At 39.3% G+C, this 16,199-nt stretch overlaps 1 protein-coding gene across 5 annotated transcripts; it reads left to right on the top strand.

Annotated features, from left to right (window-relative positions):
- The first annotated feature begins 629 nt into the window (after positions 1-629).
- Positions 630-15,920, top strand: LOC110373282 (cleavage and polyadenylation specificity factor subunit 6). 5 transcript variants are annotated; one of them, XM_049841250.2, is made up of 14 exons: positions 630-790; positions 911-1,123; positions 5,509-5,724; positions 6,182-6,293; positions 7,091-7,335; positions 7,716-7,898; positions 10,492-10,573; positions 11,068-11,178; positions 11,550-11,647; positions 11,836-12,138; positions 12,597-12,808; positions 13,501-13,548; positions 14,161-14,259; positions 14,512-15,920. In XM_049841250.2, the coding sequence occupies exons 1-14, from the start codon at positions 725-727 to the stop codon at positions 14,702-14,704; spliced, it is 2,181 nt and encodes a 726-aa protein (XP_049697207.1). In that variant the 5' UTR covers positions 630-724; the 3' UTR covers positions 14,705-15,920. The 5 variants fall into 5 exon arrangements, with proteins under 5 accessions (XP_049697207.1, XP_049697205.1, XP_049697206.1 ...); XM_049841248.2 differs by having other exon boundaries at positions 10,492-10,591; XM_049841249.2 differs by having other exon boundaries at positions 631-790; positions 10,492-10,591; positions 14,524-15,920.
- The last annotated feature ends 279 nt before the right edge of the window (positions 15,921-16,199 follow it).

The following is a 16,199-nucleotide window of genomic DNA, read 5'->3' as shown; positions in this document are numbered from 1 at the left end:
ATGCAAAACTTCTATCACCGTCGCCATCTTGTCTATGCGTCTTCAAATTTAAAAAAACAACTAATGTAAACAAACATGGCGAGTTCGATCAGAATTCCCGGTAATTACGATTGGATTTTAAAATGGTATATTTCTAACGGGATGCTAAATATGAAAGGTTTGAATGCGTAAAAATAATTTAAATTTATTTAGTTATTTTATTTAGTACTCACAAATGTGGTTTGATTGGAAAGAAAATAAATGTGAGCGTAAATAATTAGGAAAGCATATGACTGATTCGCAGACCCCAATTGGGGTCTAAACCGAGCTTACGGTGACATTGATGTTCAGACCCCGATTGGGGTCCGCTACGGATTTGACGGTTAAAGACAAACAAAATGATTATTCGTTATTGTTTTTGTTAAATTCAGTTATGGATAAAGTAATTTATTGAGTTAGGTTTGTCTCGATAGCCCATGATTTGGTACGTAAGGTTGTCAAATATCTCATTTTCACAAAAATGCAGTTACAGTAGATACGGTAGTTTTCTAGTTTTCAAAAAACATGGTCAAACAAAATTAATTTCAACTTCAATAAATAGTGCGAGCGTTATTTCCGGTGCATTCCATCCATAGACAAAACAACACAAACATCCGATTCCGATCGTCTTCTAGCGCCCTCAGCGAGCGTCACGGGCATAGTACAGAACTAACAAAAACGTAGAGAGAGTCGTAGAATTCGCAAAATGGCGGATGGAGGCGTGGATATAGATTTATACGCCGATGATATTGAAACAGATTTTAATCGCCAGGTGAGTTAAACATGATAAAAACATGACATGTACTGCAATAATGCTTTTAATATAAATTCCGGCACGTTTATATCCTGCCACTGCTCTATAATGAAATTTGTTTTGGGCGGTCTCCTTCAGGATGAGTTTGGCGGTGAAAATGTGGATTTATACGACGACGTGATCGCCGCACCGGCAGCAAAACCAGATGATGGCGATGGAGCACCGAATCCGGCACCGCAGCACCAGCACCCACCGGAGGAGACCAACGGCAACGTCCCGTATCACAACAACGCACAGAACCACGGTCATCATGGCCGCCGTTTTCAGCTTTACGTCGGCAACCTAACATGGGTTTGTACATGATTTTGTCTCATTTAGATAATAATGTAAATATAGGACAGTTTTTATTGTTTTAGACATTGGATTTTCTCTTGGCAATGAGGAAATCGAATGTTTTTGGGACTGCCATTAGCCTCTCGGGTTTTGTTACTGAGCCTTTTAGAAATACATTAATGTTTTACTTAGGCTTATTTTAATAATGTCAATGGAAATTGAAATTCAATAGTATAGGAAGAGTTTGAACTAAGCCATTGTTTCCTAACATACTTAATTTTCCAAACATTAAGTAAGTAAACTAATCATAGAAACTTAGCTCAAACTCTCAAGACATTGTGTAGGTAGACAGACAAGCAAGATTACAATTATTTAATTATACATCAAATGTTGCTATTGTTCAAAACAATTATTTTTTAATGTACCATTGTCAATAGAATAAAACTAATGATCTCCTGTCATTTGCTCGTTCATAATATGTAATGTTAAATAAATAATATATCTGAATGTTTTAATATCAATAGTCAAAATTGTTAATCATTTTATCATGCTTAGAAACTCTAACAATTTGTGAAACTTGACAATTCAATTCAGTAACATAGCATATAATTTATTCAACAACAATATTGTGTACAATCATTTTGGTTTAAACTTGTGGTATATATAATTTTAATTTGTTGGCAAATGTACCAAAATCTGAGATTATGATGGCAGTTCTACTGTTTAGGTAATCAGATGAAAATTAATTTAAAATAAGAGTAAAGACATGCTTGATAGACTTGTTATAATGATATTGTTTTATAAAATCTACACAATTATGATACTTGCAAGGGTACTTTTCATTTGGTTACCTCTTCTTTAACTAGTCAATGTGCATCTGTGTTAAACAATTGCACAGCCGCACATGCCAGGCCTTATTTTTAACAAAACTTTATATTTTCTTTTAAATGTTACACTTTTGTTTTTTAAATAAGGCCTAAAATTATTTGTTTGGCTAAATATTTTACTAAAAATGAAGTCGCTCAAGTATAGCAAAGTTTTGATTTGAGATCTCTGGAGATGAATAAAATAATGTTTCTCCCTGCATATACATATCAGGGTTTAGAAGCAATTCAATTCTTTCATATTAATGAATTTTGCTATGCTTTTATCCAGAAGCAAAAACAAGAATTAAGCATTTTGTTAAAAAGTATTGCATACTTTTGAGGCTGGATTAGAGACAAAAATTGTTTCAGTTCTTCATGTGCATTCCAGCACCAATTCTTTTGATACAAACATATACTTTGTATTGTTACGATAATTTATAAATAGTGCCATATGGCAAAAATAACTTTTAAAACACATTTATGTCCATTAATATCTGTGATAACTTCCAAGTCTGTGTATTGACACATCCATTAGCAAATTATATTCAACCAATATTCATTGTAAACTCTTATCTTCATTCAGTTTCGACTACAGACTGGAAAATATTGTTCCATTGCAATTTTCCGAGTCATTTATTTAGAACCTCTGTGGTATGGTATATCTAGTCCAGTCTGATATCTACTTTATGTTAAGAATATTTCTAATAGTAGGATTATGTCTACTGACTTTCAAATATTGTAAATACCCTACTTTTTGTGTATTTAATTTAGAAGTAACAAATCATTTTTAATGTATGGTATGTATCTAGGCAAAACATTTATTTTTTAAAAAAACTTATTCAGAATCTTTAACACATACTTGTTTTTGCTTCAATTTATTTAAAAAAATAGACTTATCAATATTTTAGAAGCAATTAACTGTTCACACAGATTATTTACTTTAATTTTGCCACATTTGTGGCTTTTAGTCTGTGTGGATTTACAATATTATAAATATTTTTAGTTTATTTCTGCACCAATCAAGGAAATTATCTTGAAAAAGATTTGTTTCCAAGATATTGTTTCACTGAAGTATTTTGCATATGGCAGAATATCCTACTTGTTATACTTTTAATAACTTGTTCTATTGTTTTCATATTTTATTTTATTGGATTTCATATTTATTGTCACAATTATACAAAGAGATATTTCCATTTAAAAATTGCTTCAAGTGTGGTTTATACATTGAGCATTAAAAAAGCTGTTACAAAATTAGATATAGGTTTTTTTCAGTAGTAATTATATTTGTTTCTTATGTACATTGGTACATATTGTTTGTTACTTTGTATATATGTAGTTGTTTTACATTTTAAGTTATTGAGCCAAAGACATACCATCCTAGTAGCTTATATTCATTTGTTAAAAAATATGTTTAGATTTGTCATTTTGGTCATGTTAGTTCTCATTTAGACTAACCAATATGCAATAGCTATATCAGAACACCAAAGTATAAGCTGTATGAAAATTTGAAAATATCTCTTTGTCATAATGCATTGTTCCGTGACAGTGGTTGATACTGTATGTGTGATTAAGGTTATTTTGGCATGTTGGTATGCATATGGGCTGGAGAAGCGTCACAAAAATATTTGTAGAAAAATATATCATGTTTGGTGATTAGGAACCTTAATTGATGTTATCGTGATGATCCCAGAAATCAGTAATTGACTATTAACATACATATATTAATTCGGTACATCTCTATATCTTAGAATTTTGAGTGTTGAAGGATGAATGATTTCTATGTATTTATATATTTGTCCATGTAACATCTCATATGTTAGCTCCCTCCCAGTGATACATGTTAACTACACATCTTGAATATTTTGCTTAAAAATTTAAAACTGTCTCTTCACATATTTGGAACAAAAAAAAAAATAGTGTTTTGTATTACATTAAAAAAATAACAATATTGTTGTTTTTGTCTGTTTTCATTTACTATACATTGCTTTAGTGAATAACATAGAGAAATGTATGTGTCGTATACTGTTTGTAGGCTATATAATTTAGAAAATCGGGTGTAGAAAGGGTGTGCATTCAACAATATAATTTCCCAATATGTAGTAGTGACGTATTATAGCGTTATTTGCCTGTTTCAAATGCTTGTCACCTGCTAATCAGAATCTTGAGGCGGGATTGCATGAACGTTAAGAATTACTATGAATTTCTCAATATTCTGGTTGTGTTGACTTTAAATGTATTTTATTTAACTAATGTTTTTCTTTATCAGGTTTTCAGAGGTAAGATGTTTTAGCTTGTTCCGCGTAATTATGTGTTTCTAAATTTTGATTATATTTTTATTGTTTCTTTTCTTTTTTTGTTTTTCTAAACTTTGGCAGCTGTTTCACATTGTCTGTACTGCGGTTGGAACTTGTCCATATTTTTTTGTTGTGTAATCATTATGTACTAATTTTAAATTGGCGTAATTTAAATGTTTATCGCTCGAGTGAAATTTATTTATTCTGTATGTATTATACTTACAAAAAATGTGTATATCCGGGCGCAAATTTTATAATCTTCTAATATACCAAAGTATTCACACTATTTCATAACTATAATGGTAGCATATAATTTCAGTAATGTACAACCATGGATAAAATTACTTATAGTTCGCGGCGTTATGCGTAATTTATTATTTCTGTCTACTCACGACTGTATCTCGTTTCTCTAGAATTACATGGATTGTAAGAACCTATCCATATTGTTATATCCCTTGTAATATTATACTATTGGCAGATGGTAAATAGCATAAATACATCAATTGTAATCATGCTAAAATAATTATTACTGACATGTAATAAAATCCCTGCTTAAAATATTTTTGTACGTTAGATGATATTTATTAAAACCTTATCTAGTGTATCAAAGTATTAATCACATAATTTCAATAGCTTGATTTCCAGTACATTAAGTCGTGATTCAATTTATAGTGTAAAAAAACTATGTTTATACCAAAGATGTTCCTTGTACTAAGTGAGTTAATATCCTTCCTAACTGTTTAGAAGGATCTCTTTCCCGTTTTAGAATGATGGAGTCTGCAGTTTTGCGAACTGCTCTATTTATTTATCTTGATACTGCCAATATCTGTGATAAATTTATGAATGACAATAAAAACATGGTAACAATAAAAACTGTTTCCTTTCTCCCGAAGTCTCCTATTACGAAGTGAGAGAACGACGTTACTAAAACTACTAAATCAAACATTTCGTAGTGTTGCGTGCAAACAATTTGTAGGCTCTAGGTTTCACAAACACGTTTTGAGTGACACATACATTATTTATAAACTCTACACAACGTAGACGGATGTTAGGTGCATTACCATTAGAGTAGTCTGTGTTTAAATTTCGCCGGGTTTATTACATATTCGCGAAAAAATATGTTCATGGACGCGGTTTCATACGTCAAAGTCGTGGCTGGCTTCATCACGTATGTATACCTACTACATATAGCTTAGCTGCCCAGCTTGTATCGTGGCTTAGTTTTTGGTAAAACCTTTTGCAGTGGGCGACGGACCAAGACATTGCTAACGCCATCGCAGACATTGGCGTTACTGATTTCCAAGACGTGAAGTTCTTCGAGAATAGGGCGAATGGACAGTCGAAGGGGTTCTGCGTCATTTCCCTCGGCTCTGACCCGTCCATTAGGATGGTTATGGACCGCCTGCCCAAGAAGGAGATTCATGGACAACACCCGGTCGTCACTTTACCCACTAAACAGGTAAGTAGCGAAAGACTTGCAATGGGTCACTGCTATTATCAAATATCTGACAACTTTCAACATGAAAAATAGTATTGAAGGATATGGTAGACTCCTTAAGAGTGATACTACCTTTCACTCCGCCTGGAAGGAATATCTAGGGCTCTTGGCTTAAATATCGAGTTCTTGGCTGGATTACTTTAAAAAATGAGGAGTTGAATTTCATAGGAACCTATCTATAAAAAGTAACTGGAACAATAAATGCTCAGTCTTCCGAAACTACATATTTTTGTTATTTACATGTCTAGAAATAACTGCAAAGTAATCCATAGTTCGCGAAAACTGAAAAGAATAAAATTGTATCTACTAAATTCACAAAGTAAAAACTGTAGTTCTTGATATTTTAGAAAAATTGATTACCTACCTACCGTGACCTTAGAAGCCCGTCAGTAGCATACAATGCGTGTATATTTCACAGGCCTTGAACCAGTTTGAGAGTCAGTCTAAGACTAGATCTACGCCGCCTGGTCCCAACAACCCGGGCATGAGAGGACCGCATCCGGGAGGACCGCCCGGTCCTCACCCTGGAGGTAAATTATATGCCAACTCCTTTCTATTTCACGTAGCATTCTGAGGTAATTATGCTCCCTGATAAAACTAAACAAGGACATCAGAGAAAAGAAATTTATAGATAAGGCAAGGGCAATAATAGTATCATCTGTGATAGGCTAGTCGAAGAATATGTAATAGCTAGGTCGAATAATATAAAATTGGAGATAACAGACTAGAGCATAGATGATAGAATCTTAATACAAATTTTGGATTGACACGTAGTATACCTTTGCGGCAAACTCTTATATTTATCAGATACAGTTCGCCCTTTGAGAAAGTGAGCAACCTATGCTGCAACCGGTTTCGGAACTCCCAGAGGCAATGCAAAACAATAAGCCCTTCATACACTGCTACGTAAATCTCTGGTATCGGACCGGATGAAAGAGACTACCGCAGTAGAAAACCAAATGCCCTTCCCGTATGGAGCTGTCTGAGTTTGTATTGCGAGTCAAGTGACTCGAGAGAATGAGAAGTCGTTGGGTGTCGAAGATTTGCCAATACGAAAGGGTTTGACAATAGACACATACGTTCTTAATTCAATATTATGTAATAGGCATTCGATATCAATGAACCAAATAATTTTCTATCTTCAACTTCTTGGTAAAAGCGAAATAGCTCGAAATGCTAACATTGCTACCATGGGTAGTTAGCTATTACAGATTGCAAATATCGGTCAACGATACGTTGCCGATTCCGATAAGGCCGTAGTATGTTTTTATTTCCACGTAACATTCAGTGTCGTTAGAAATACTGACCATATTATAACTTTATTTAGATTTCTTTGGCGGTGGTCCAAATGGGCCAGGGCCGAATGGTCCGCGCATGATGATGCCTGGTGGACCATCACACCATCAGCTGCGCGGCCCGGCGGGCGGGGCGCATGGGCCTCACGGGCCCCATGGTCCCCCGCACGGCCCACCCCACCACCTCCCTCAGCACCAGGGCCCACCACCGCATCATATGCAGCATCAAGGGCCCCCACCACATCAGGGGCCTCCGCCTAGAGGGCCACCAATGCAGGTATGTAAAGCCGCATTTTATCCACTTAATGTAGTATGACAGCAGATTGAATTAGGTATACATATTTTCTAACAACTTACAAATTGAAATTGAATATGCCAATGATTAAAATGATTACTATATCCTACTAAAGATAGATAGATATTCTTTATTAGGTACACCAATTCTTACAATTTGGGTCTTATCCTAGTTAAAGTAGGTGACATAAAGGGCGCTCTTATCGCTAAGAGCGATCTCTTCGAGACAACCTTAGGATGGATTGAGATGAGAAGGAAAAGATTATACGGTAGGCAGTTAGGCAAAGTGTTCACTTGCTCCTGCAATTTGCACCTATTAATATGTACTTCTTTCATTTATTTTAATCTATTTTCTGTTTTTAGTTCCAAGGTCCACCACAAATGCAGCGCGGCCCTGGTGGTCCCGGTGGGCCAGGAGGTCCAGGGGGCCGCCCAGGTCCAGACTGGGGACCTCGCGGGCCCCCGCAGCAGATGCCTCCGCACCCCGCGCCTCAGTACGGGCCCCCGCAGCACCAAATGCCTCATCAAATGCCGCCGCCGCACCCGGTTAGTATTCAAAAATAGACTAAAAAAAAATAAGTAAATTAGTGTCTTAGGGTCAGCCCCGGATCTAGGGGGGGGCAAGCCGGGGCCCATGCCCCGGGCGGCAAATTCAGGGGGCGGCAAAATCAGGCGGCTGACCTATTTTAAATCCCACATCACAGATTACCATAATAGTTACCTACAGGGCCTTCTTAACCATGGTGCAGGGTGTGCGAATAACCCGGCCGCCTCGGTCTCAGGGGCGCCGCGGGACGCCCCACCACCAGGAAATTTCGATGAACATCCGTTTGATAAGGAGGTTCCATTGTATCATGATCAGTAGCGGTTTTAGGGTAGGGCGCGGTTGGGCGACGGCCCAGGGCGTCGGATAAAAGGGGCGCCGCAGGCGCCTCCAACCAATCCTTGATCAGAATGTTACTCCTATTTTTGTTTTAAATTTCATCAAGAATCACAGCTTACAAGAACTGTATCCAAATGTATGGATAGCATCAGCGCTGTGTTAACCTATGGTCCAGGGTGTGCGAATAACACGGGCGCCGCGGGCTCAGGGGCGCCGCGGTACGCTCCTGGACCAAGAAATTTCAATTAAATTAATGTATTGTCGTATAATGCCGGGCGCGTTAGATAAACTACTTTAATGTCCCAAAACTCAAAAATTTTCGCGCTCGCTTCGCTCTCGGTTTCTTTACTTTACACTTAGATTTTTTATCACATATAGCTACTTTTAATGTCCCGATGTCCCAATACTCAAAAAAATTCGCGCTCCCTTCGCTCGCGGCTTCTTCACTTCACAGGCTTCATTTTATATGTTTAGGACTTTTAGAGATCCAAAACTCAAAAAAGCTTTTTCGGGCTTGCTTCACTTTACAGTTGTTTTTATTTTACATCATTTTTTTGTCTACCCTAGCAAAAAGGTAGCGTCGTTTTTAAGTCCTTTTATTAGTAAGAAAGTAATTTCTAGTTTCCATATGAACTTTCTTATTTACGGTACTACTTAAGTCCCAAAATTTTAATACATAGGCGCCAACACCATATCTACGTTTGGGCTACATTTTAAGTCATTTTTGTTTTGAGTTCTAAAATATAACAAAAAATTTCGCGCTCGCTTCGCTCGCGCAATCAGAAACTGTGTCCCCGTGTTTTTGCATTCACCAATCAGCAATAACTTATGTACGTTTGGGCTACATTTTACGTAATTTTTGCTTTGACTTGTTAACTATAAAAAAAAATTCGCGCTCGCTTCGCTCGCGCATTCGGTAACAACATATGTCTCTTTTTGTATTTGTTTCAATTGCAGTTGGGGGGCATCGTAGAAATCTCGATCATGATACTGACAAGCAAAGTTTCTAAAAAAGTCGCCTTCGTTTTGTTTAATTGATTATTTTTCACTTTTAACATCCCCCAAATGAAAAAATTCTCGCTCGCTACGCTCGCGGCTAAATGACACTTTGTGTGCTATTTGGTGATGGTTTATTATTTTTATTGACGCACCGAATCAACGAACACAAATGGCACTCGCTCTAATCACGGTTTCTTTTTCGTTGTAGGTACATAATTCCCAGTTTAATTTGTGAGTCTTCAAACAAATAACTTAAAGAAGTTCGCGCTCGCTACGCTCGCGACTACTTGTTGCTTGACAATGTACTTAATCAGGTACTTTTGTGTCGTAGACTCAAAAAATTTCGCGCTCGCTTCGCTCGCGCAATATTACACAGTCATTGCCTGGTTCGCTTCAAACGGTTAGTCAAATCCACGCTGACTTACCTTTTATAAGTCAAATGTAGCAAAAAAAAATATTTATTGAGTCCTCAAATACAAAAGAGTTTGTGCTTCCGCCTGCTTGTTACTTTGCAGCGCTTTTTTAAACTTATTAACTTTTTGTGTACATCAATCTGTCTCGACTTTCATAACTTAAACCTGGCCAACAGTTTAAGCCTGCAATGATTTGGAAATTTTTTTTTAAGTCCTTTATTACCTATCAAAAAAGTGGTTGAAATAAACATAGGTAAGTTGGGGCGGCATTTTTCAGTTTTTGCCCCGCCTAAAAAAAATTGAAGATCCGGGGCTGCTTAGGGTCAATTCCCACTGAAAGAGCAGCGGCCGGCAGCGGCCGTAAATGCAAGGGATTGAGCGCGAGCGCGGCGGGCCGCGCGGCGCCGCGCTCTTACATTTTCCGTGCTCTTACGGCCGCTGCCGGCCGCTGCTCTTTCAGTGGGAATTGACCCTTAAGCGTAACTTCTTGATTATTCATGTATTTGTATATCCTACAAGCTGTTTGCGGTTTCACCGTCATCCCTGGGGTACTTCTTCTTGTTTCCAGATAAAATATAGCCTATGTTACTCGGGGATAGCCTAACTATCCAACAGTGAAAGAATTTTTCAAATATTGATATTATACTTTATTCAAGTCAGTAGGTAGGTTTGGTTCAGTTCATGTATATATATATTTTTCTGTTAGACAATTAAGATGGCATATAAATGAGACACGGAGGGATCTTGGCACCCTTTTGTGCACCTTGTATGTCTGTGTACATTGATAAGTGTCATTCATGTATGTCTTATACCATTATGTTCTAACAAGCACTATCTTCTCCAGGGCGGTGCAGGCGGGCTGCCGCCCGGGCACGCGGGGCTGGCGGGCGTGCCGCGCGGCCCCGCGCCGCTGCCGCACCACCCAGGTATGCCCCCCTACCCAGGTACGCAACACTCTTTATATTACTTTGTACTTACTAACCCGTAAAACACTGGTACTCCGCTCAGTCCGGTTGGAAGCCGACCCCAACATAGAAAAAGGCTCGGAAGATAATGATGGCTTACTAACCCGTCAAAAGTCGTGGTGGCCTAGTGGGTAAAGGACCAACTTCTCATGTATTGTGTGGGTTCGATTCCAAGTACCCATGCAACTTTTCCATGTTTGTATGTACTTTCTATGTATATCTGAGACACCAATGGCTGATAAAAAGGTGAAAGAAAACATCTCGAGGAAACCATGACATGCTGGGGTGAAAGCATGACATGCTGACAGCTATTTGAACATCGCGTCCCGTGGGAACTACTGCCCGTACAGGGATAAAATAAATAAAATATAGCCTATGTTACTCACAGATAATCTAAATTAGTAAGTTAACTATGCATAGTACATAAGTATAAAGCGTGGTGTCCATTGTCGCAGGCGTGGGTGGCGGGGCGCCGGCGCCGCACGTGAACCCCGCGTTCTTCGCGCAGCAGCCGCCAGTGCAACCCCAGCCTGCCGTGCAGCCGCCACCGCAGCCCGGACCTCCTGGTACGTTAACAAGACAATCTAAAGAATTTATCTATTTTTAAGGGTTATGTATCCAAAGGGCAAGACGGGACCCTTGGAAATGTTACATATGAACCGTGAGAGACTGTTAAAATTTACATACTGAAAATAAGGAGTATTTTCATGCAACAAAGGTGTTTCATAGTTGTATGGAATCCTTTGTTCGCGAGTCTATTTCGTACTTGGTCGATATTATATGTGGCCTATTCTGTCCCACTATTGGGCAAGGCCGGCCCCCTATCTATTCTTCTAATGAAAGTGTTGTCTGCCTAGGTCGACCGCCATCTTCAGGGATCTACAAAGTGGAGGTGATCAATCGTGTCCAACAACTAAAAATGTACTTATATGCTCAGGTCCGGGAGCGCCGTACGGTCACCCCGGTCACGGAGCACCGCCGCCGGCGCAGGGGCCACCACCCGCTGCGCGACAGCCTTATGGAAGGCCGCCACAGGTAACATACATAATAATTTACTAATAAATTCCGTTTTATAATAATAGTATAGATTTTTCTTCAAAGTCATGCATTCTGAATAGAGTGGTTCAGATCATGTTGTGTGGTCAACTCTTTCATTGTTTCTTCTCTTGAATTGACACCATGCAGTTCTGGCAGATGACGCTAAACTAAAACATAATCTGCAGAACTACCCAGTGGGCGGCGAGGCGGGCCGCGGCGCTCACCACGGCCCCGGCATGGGAGCTCACGCGCCACACCCAGCGCATGCGCCACACGCTCCCCACGCTCCCCATGCCCCCCACGCTCCCCACGCGCCACATGCGCCTCACGCCGGCATCAGCGAGGCTGAGTTTGAGGAAGTCATGGCGCGGAACCGCACTGTGTCGTCCAGTGCTATCGCGAGGGCTGTCAGTGATGCGGCGGCCGGCGAGTATGCGAGTGCTATTGAAACGCTCGTCACTGCTATATCGCTTATTAAGCAGAGCAAGGTATGTTAATTTTAAACTAGCTTCTGGTTCACGGTTTCACCCGCATTCCGTAGGAACCTCTACACGGACCTGGACAAAAAGTTGCCTATTGCCTTCCTCGATAAATGGGCTAACACTGTAATAATTTTTCAAATTGGAGTAGTGCTTTCTGAGATTAGCACTTTTAGTATAGATGAGTGTGGATTTTTTTAAGAGCATAGATGAGTGGAGATAATTGTATACGAGAAAAATGTATCTAACAACTTATTTATTTACTTAGATACAAGGTGTTATCTATTTGCTTCTTTAATTTTTGCTTTGTTGTAATGAACTTAATTTCGCTGTTAAAGTAAACAACAATGTTACGAAGGATGATCACACTACTAATGATTTCTTCAAAAACAACAATTTTAATATTTGAATCTGAGGACAAAAATTCCTTACTAAACAACAAATAACTAAAACATTCCCAACTACAGGTCGCCCACGACGACCGCTGCAAGATCCTCATCTCGTCCCTGCAAGACACGCTGCACGGCGTGGAGACCAAGTCGTACGGCAGCGGCGAGCGCTCGCGCCGCTCCCGCTCGCGCGACCGCGACGCCCGCGCCCACCACCGCGCGCCGCGCCGCCGCGAGCGCTCCGCCAGCCGCTACCGCGACCGCAGCCGCGACCGCGAGGACAGAGACAGGTCTGTACATACTACTGAGTACCTTTTAGCTCCAAGACTCTTTTACGCTGTATCCCAACCGCCGCCGTCACCGGACCGTCACCGAGAACGAGATGACCGATTGCCTGATTGACTGATGCCGATTTAGCGATACATACATTTACTATGGCCCTGTGTCCTATGTCCCCACGCCCGTCACCCGAGCGCTGTCAGACGGCCTAATGCTAAGCTAAACTCGAAATAATGTCGTTTTCGGTGACGGTCCGGCGACGGCAGCGAGGTGAATGCTTTGACTGATTTTTCCTGCTGCCAATCGCAGCATTCAACCATTACCATTCACCGACAACATAAACGCCAAGTTTTGTTAAAACAACTTTTTAATTATAATGTGTAAATTCATTGTAAACAGTGCTCTTTTTAGAAACCGGCTTATGTTGTCGGTGAATTTGGGCTTAAGGTTTTTTATTTCATTGTTCGAATGAGCGCGTTACCTCCACATCATATTTGGTAGTAAATACATTATGTCAATATATCCTTAAAAGATGCAATATTTGTGTTACTTTATAAGAGTCGAGTCGGAAACTGTCGGTAAAGGCAGTAGCGTGATTTATGCAAGAGGGCTGACTAGGTAATACTTAATGTTTAGGAGCGTTCTCTATCTAACGTAGCATAACTCCGCTAAAGTATTACTGACCCTGTGCCCTTGCTTGCAGGTACAGGGAACGGTCGAGGGAACGCGATCGCGAGCGCGACCGCGATGCGTAAGTGTCGCGTAATTCTTTACAGCGTGCACAGTACCTCTGGAATAACTTGACGAGTTTGGACTAAGGGCATAAACAGAGCGGAATCGAGTAAATAAAATGTATGTAGCGAAATCACTGTGAATGCAACGCCAGTCTATATACATTTTTAATCGTGCTCGCGCCCGCCTCCACTCTGTCTGTGCCCTAAACTGTATAGCTGCGCAATACAATTTTCAGCAACAAAATTGTCCACTGCGCAGCTAACCGTCTATGTTCAGAGTCGCCAAGTTGTCTCTCTTTACTGTACTGGCTAATGCTATATATTTCATGTTACTCGTTTACCCCTATCTGACATTGACTGACCATACATAGTACCCAAGCTTGAACCTGTACTTACAAGTTGACATAAAATAGAACTTGAAACTGAACAGCACAGTTTCTATGAAATAATTTTGCTAGTCCGAAGTTATCCGCTTGACACCTCTTGCTTTTGCTCTTAAATTTTCGACTATTGTGAAGTCACTACTCCGGACAAGAAGTTATTTGATGCAAACTGTGTGCTATTTCTTGCAAACTACTCATAGAAATAATTGAATAGTTGAAAATAAAAGGTATTTGTGTTTGTTTCAGGTATTACAGGGATTACCGTGAGCGTGAACGCGACAGGTCTCGCTCCAGGGAAAGGGAACGTGCTGAGCATTACAATAGGGGCCACAGTCGCGAAGAGAGGTGAGCATACTTTATAATATGCATTATGTTCAATAAAATGTATATTAAGTAAATAAAAAGGTGTCCAATGTTATAGTCTAGGAAAGAACAGCTGAGCGTTTTTTTTTCAGGCATAATTAATTGAAGTTTTATCAGACCAATGTCATGTATCACTAATTGGTGACAAAATTTTGTATGTTACTCGGGAAACAGTGCTCCAGAGATTTCAATGGATTAATTCCATCAGATCGTTGTAATATAACTTATAAACAGTTCGTCCACCAGGCCTCGCAAGTCCCCGGTGGAGCCGGCGGCGGAGAGCGGCGCGGGCGACGCGACGGGCACCAAGAGCCGCACGGCCGCCGCGCCCTACTACGACGAGCGCTACCGCGAGCGGCGCGAGCGAGACCCGCCGCCCGCCGAGCGCGAGCGCGAGCGGGACCATCGCCGCGACGCCCGCCACTAGGCCTCCGCCCTCACGCCAGCAGTACCTAGTCTCTGAGTACAATACACGCAACGAGCCACGGCTCCATGGTATATTAGTCAAACAAGCGTAGATACCTTCCGAACACCTATAAAGGCTAGACATGCCTGTGAGGGCCTTTAAACTTTATTACAAAACGTGGTCTAAAAAAGTACCGGGTGTAGTACTAGGTTCAGAACCATAACTTTGTTCGAGACGAAGGTTTGTACGCAGTATTAAAGCCGGTACTTTTTTTAAGACCACGTTTTTAAATAGGGTTTTTAAAAGTCGACTATCGTGTGTGTATATTGTGTCTTGTGAACAATTTGATGGCATGTAACATCTGGTATTATGTTAGTAGTCTGATAAGGGAGACAGGGATTCAATTCACATTCTTATAATTATTCTAATCTTTCTTGAATTGACATAATCTTTCCGAAAACATACATTTATATATGTACTCAAAACCAGTAAGATAGTACCTTGGTACCAATATTCGGTATGAAATATTGTGTATTTTATATTGAAAAAATCTAGTGTATGTATGATTGTTATGGAAAGTGTAGTGGTAAAAAACTCTTATATTGCAATAGCAATTTGTACTGAAATAACTTGACGTTGTATATTTTTTTCATTGAAACTTATCTCCAAAATACTTGGATCGTAAGCAATAATAACCAAAGGATTTAATATTAAAATCCGACTTTTCTATTTTATATTAGTTTTAACAATAGCATTGCTCTACCCCCTACATAAAATCAATTTTGTTTATAAATAAAATATACATGATATAAAATTTCACTTGAAAATAAAATCCTATTATATTACTTCACAGATGTTGGATAAATTTGACATTCCAAAATACATTTTGCATATATGACCATAACATAAACCACAAATTCTGTGAATTTTCTGTAACCGATTTAACTTTAAGCCATGCGTTTCCGAAACTAGCGAAAAGATGATATTTATCATTTTCTTTTATAGGAATACTTAATTTCGTTGTTTTTGTTGAGGTTGTCATGGATTCAATTTAAATCATAGTCATCTTATAATTATTGAATTTCCTGATGGTTAAATCATTGTTTTAATAGAAAATCTATCAGTAAGACTAAGGTTAGTCATGTAAGTTTTAAGATTCTTGTATGGATTGTTCCATATGACTAGATTATGACACTGATTTAGCAGTTAATTTAATAAATTGATGTAATACATGCAATTGTTGTTTTATATTTCTAGTTATCCTACCCTATCCTACCTATTCTTCATAAATAAATATGTAACTAATAAATGATGATAAGGTCCTCCTAACCGATTTTCGGCAACGGCGGCTGTTCTCATATAAGGAGATTAGCCAACTGCGTAGGACATATAGTGCACAAGCATTTGCGCAGACACAGGTGCACTCACTTTTCCTTCACTCTCATAGCACGATGGGACGGCAATCCGACACGACCAAAGAGATCAGGCGCAGGACTGACATTTACGTGCTCGCCGA

Source organism: Helicoverpa armigera, chromosome 19 (genome assembly GCF_030705265.1).
Source record: "Helicoverpa armigera isolate CAAS_96S chromosome 19, ASM3070526v1, whole genome shotgun sequence".
Taxonomy (NCBI): domain Eukaryota; kingdom Metazoa; phylum Arthropoda; class Insecta; order Lepidoptera; family Noctuidae; genus Helicoverpa; species Helicoverpa armigera.
The sequence above is the reverse complement of the archived record's forward strand: the minus strand, read 5'-3'. Positions and strand labels throughout refer to the sequence as shown.

Excerpts from the sequence above, each read along its gene's own strand:
- LOC110373282 (XM_049841248.2), top strand. The coding sequence starts at position 725 with ATGGCGGATGGAGGCGTGGATATAGATTTATACGCCGATGATATTGAA. Across the intron at positions 12,809-13,500 it reads GACCGCGAGGACAGAGACAG|GTACAGGGAACGGTCGAGGG; the intron begins GTCTGTACATAC and ends CCTTGCTTGCAG. Across the intron at positions 14,260-14,511 it reads GGCCACAGTCGCGAAGAGAG|TTCGTCCACCAGGCCTCGCA; the intron begins GTGAGCATACTT and ends ACTTATAAACAG.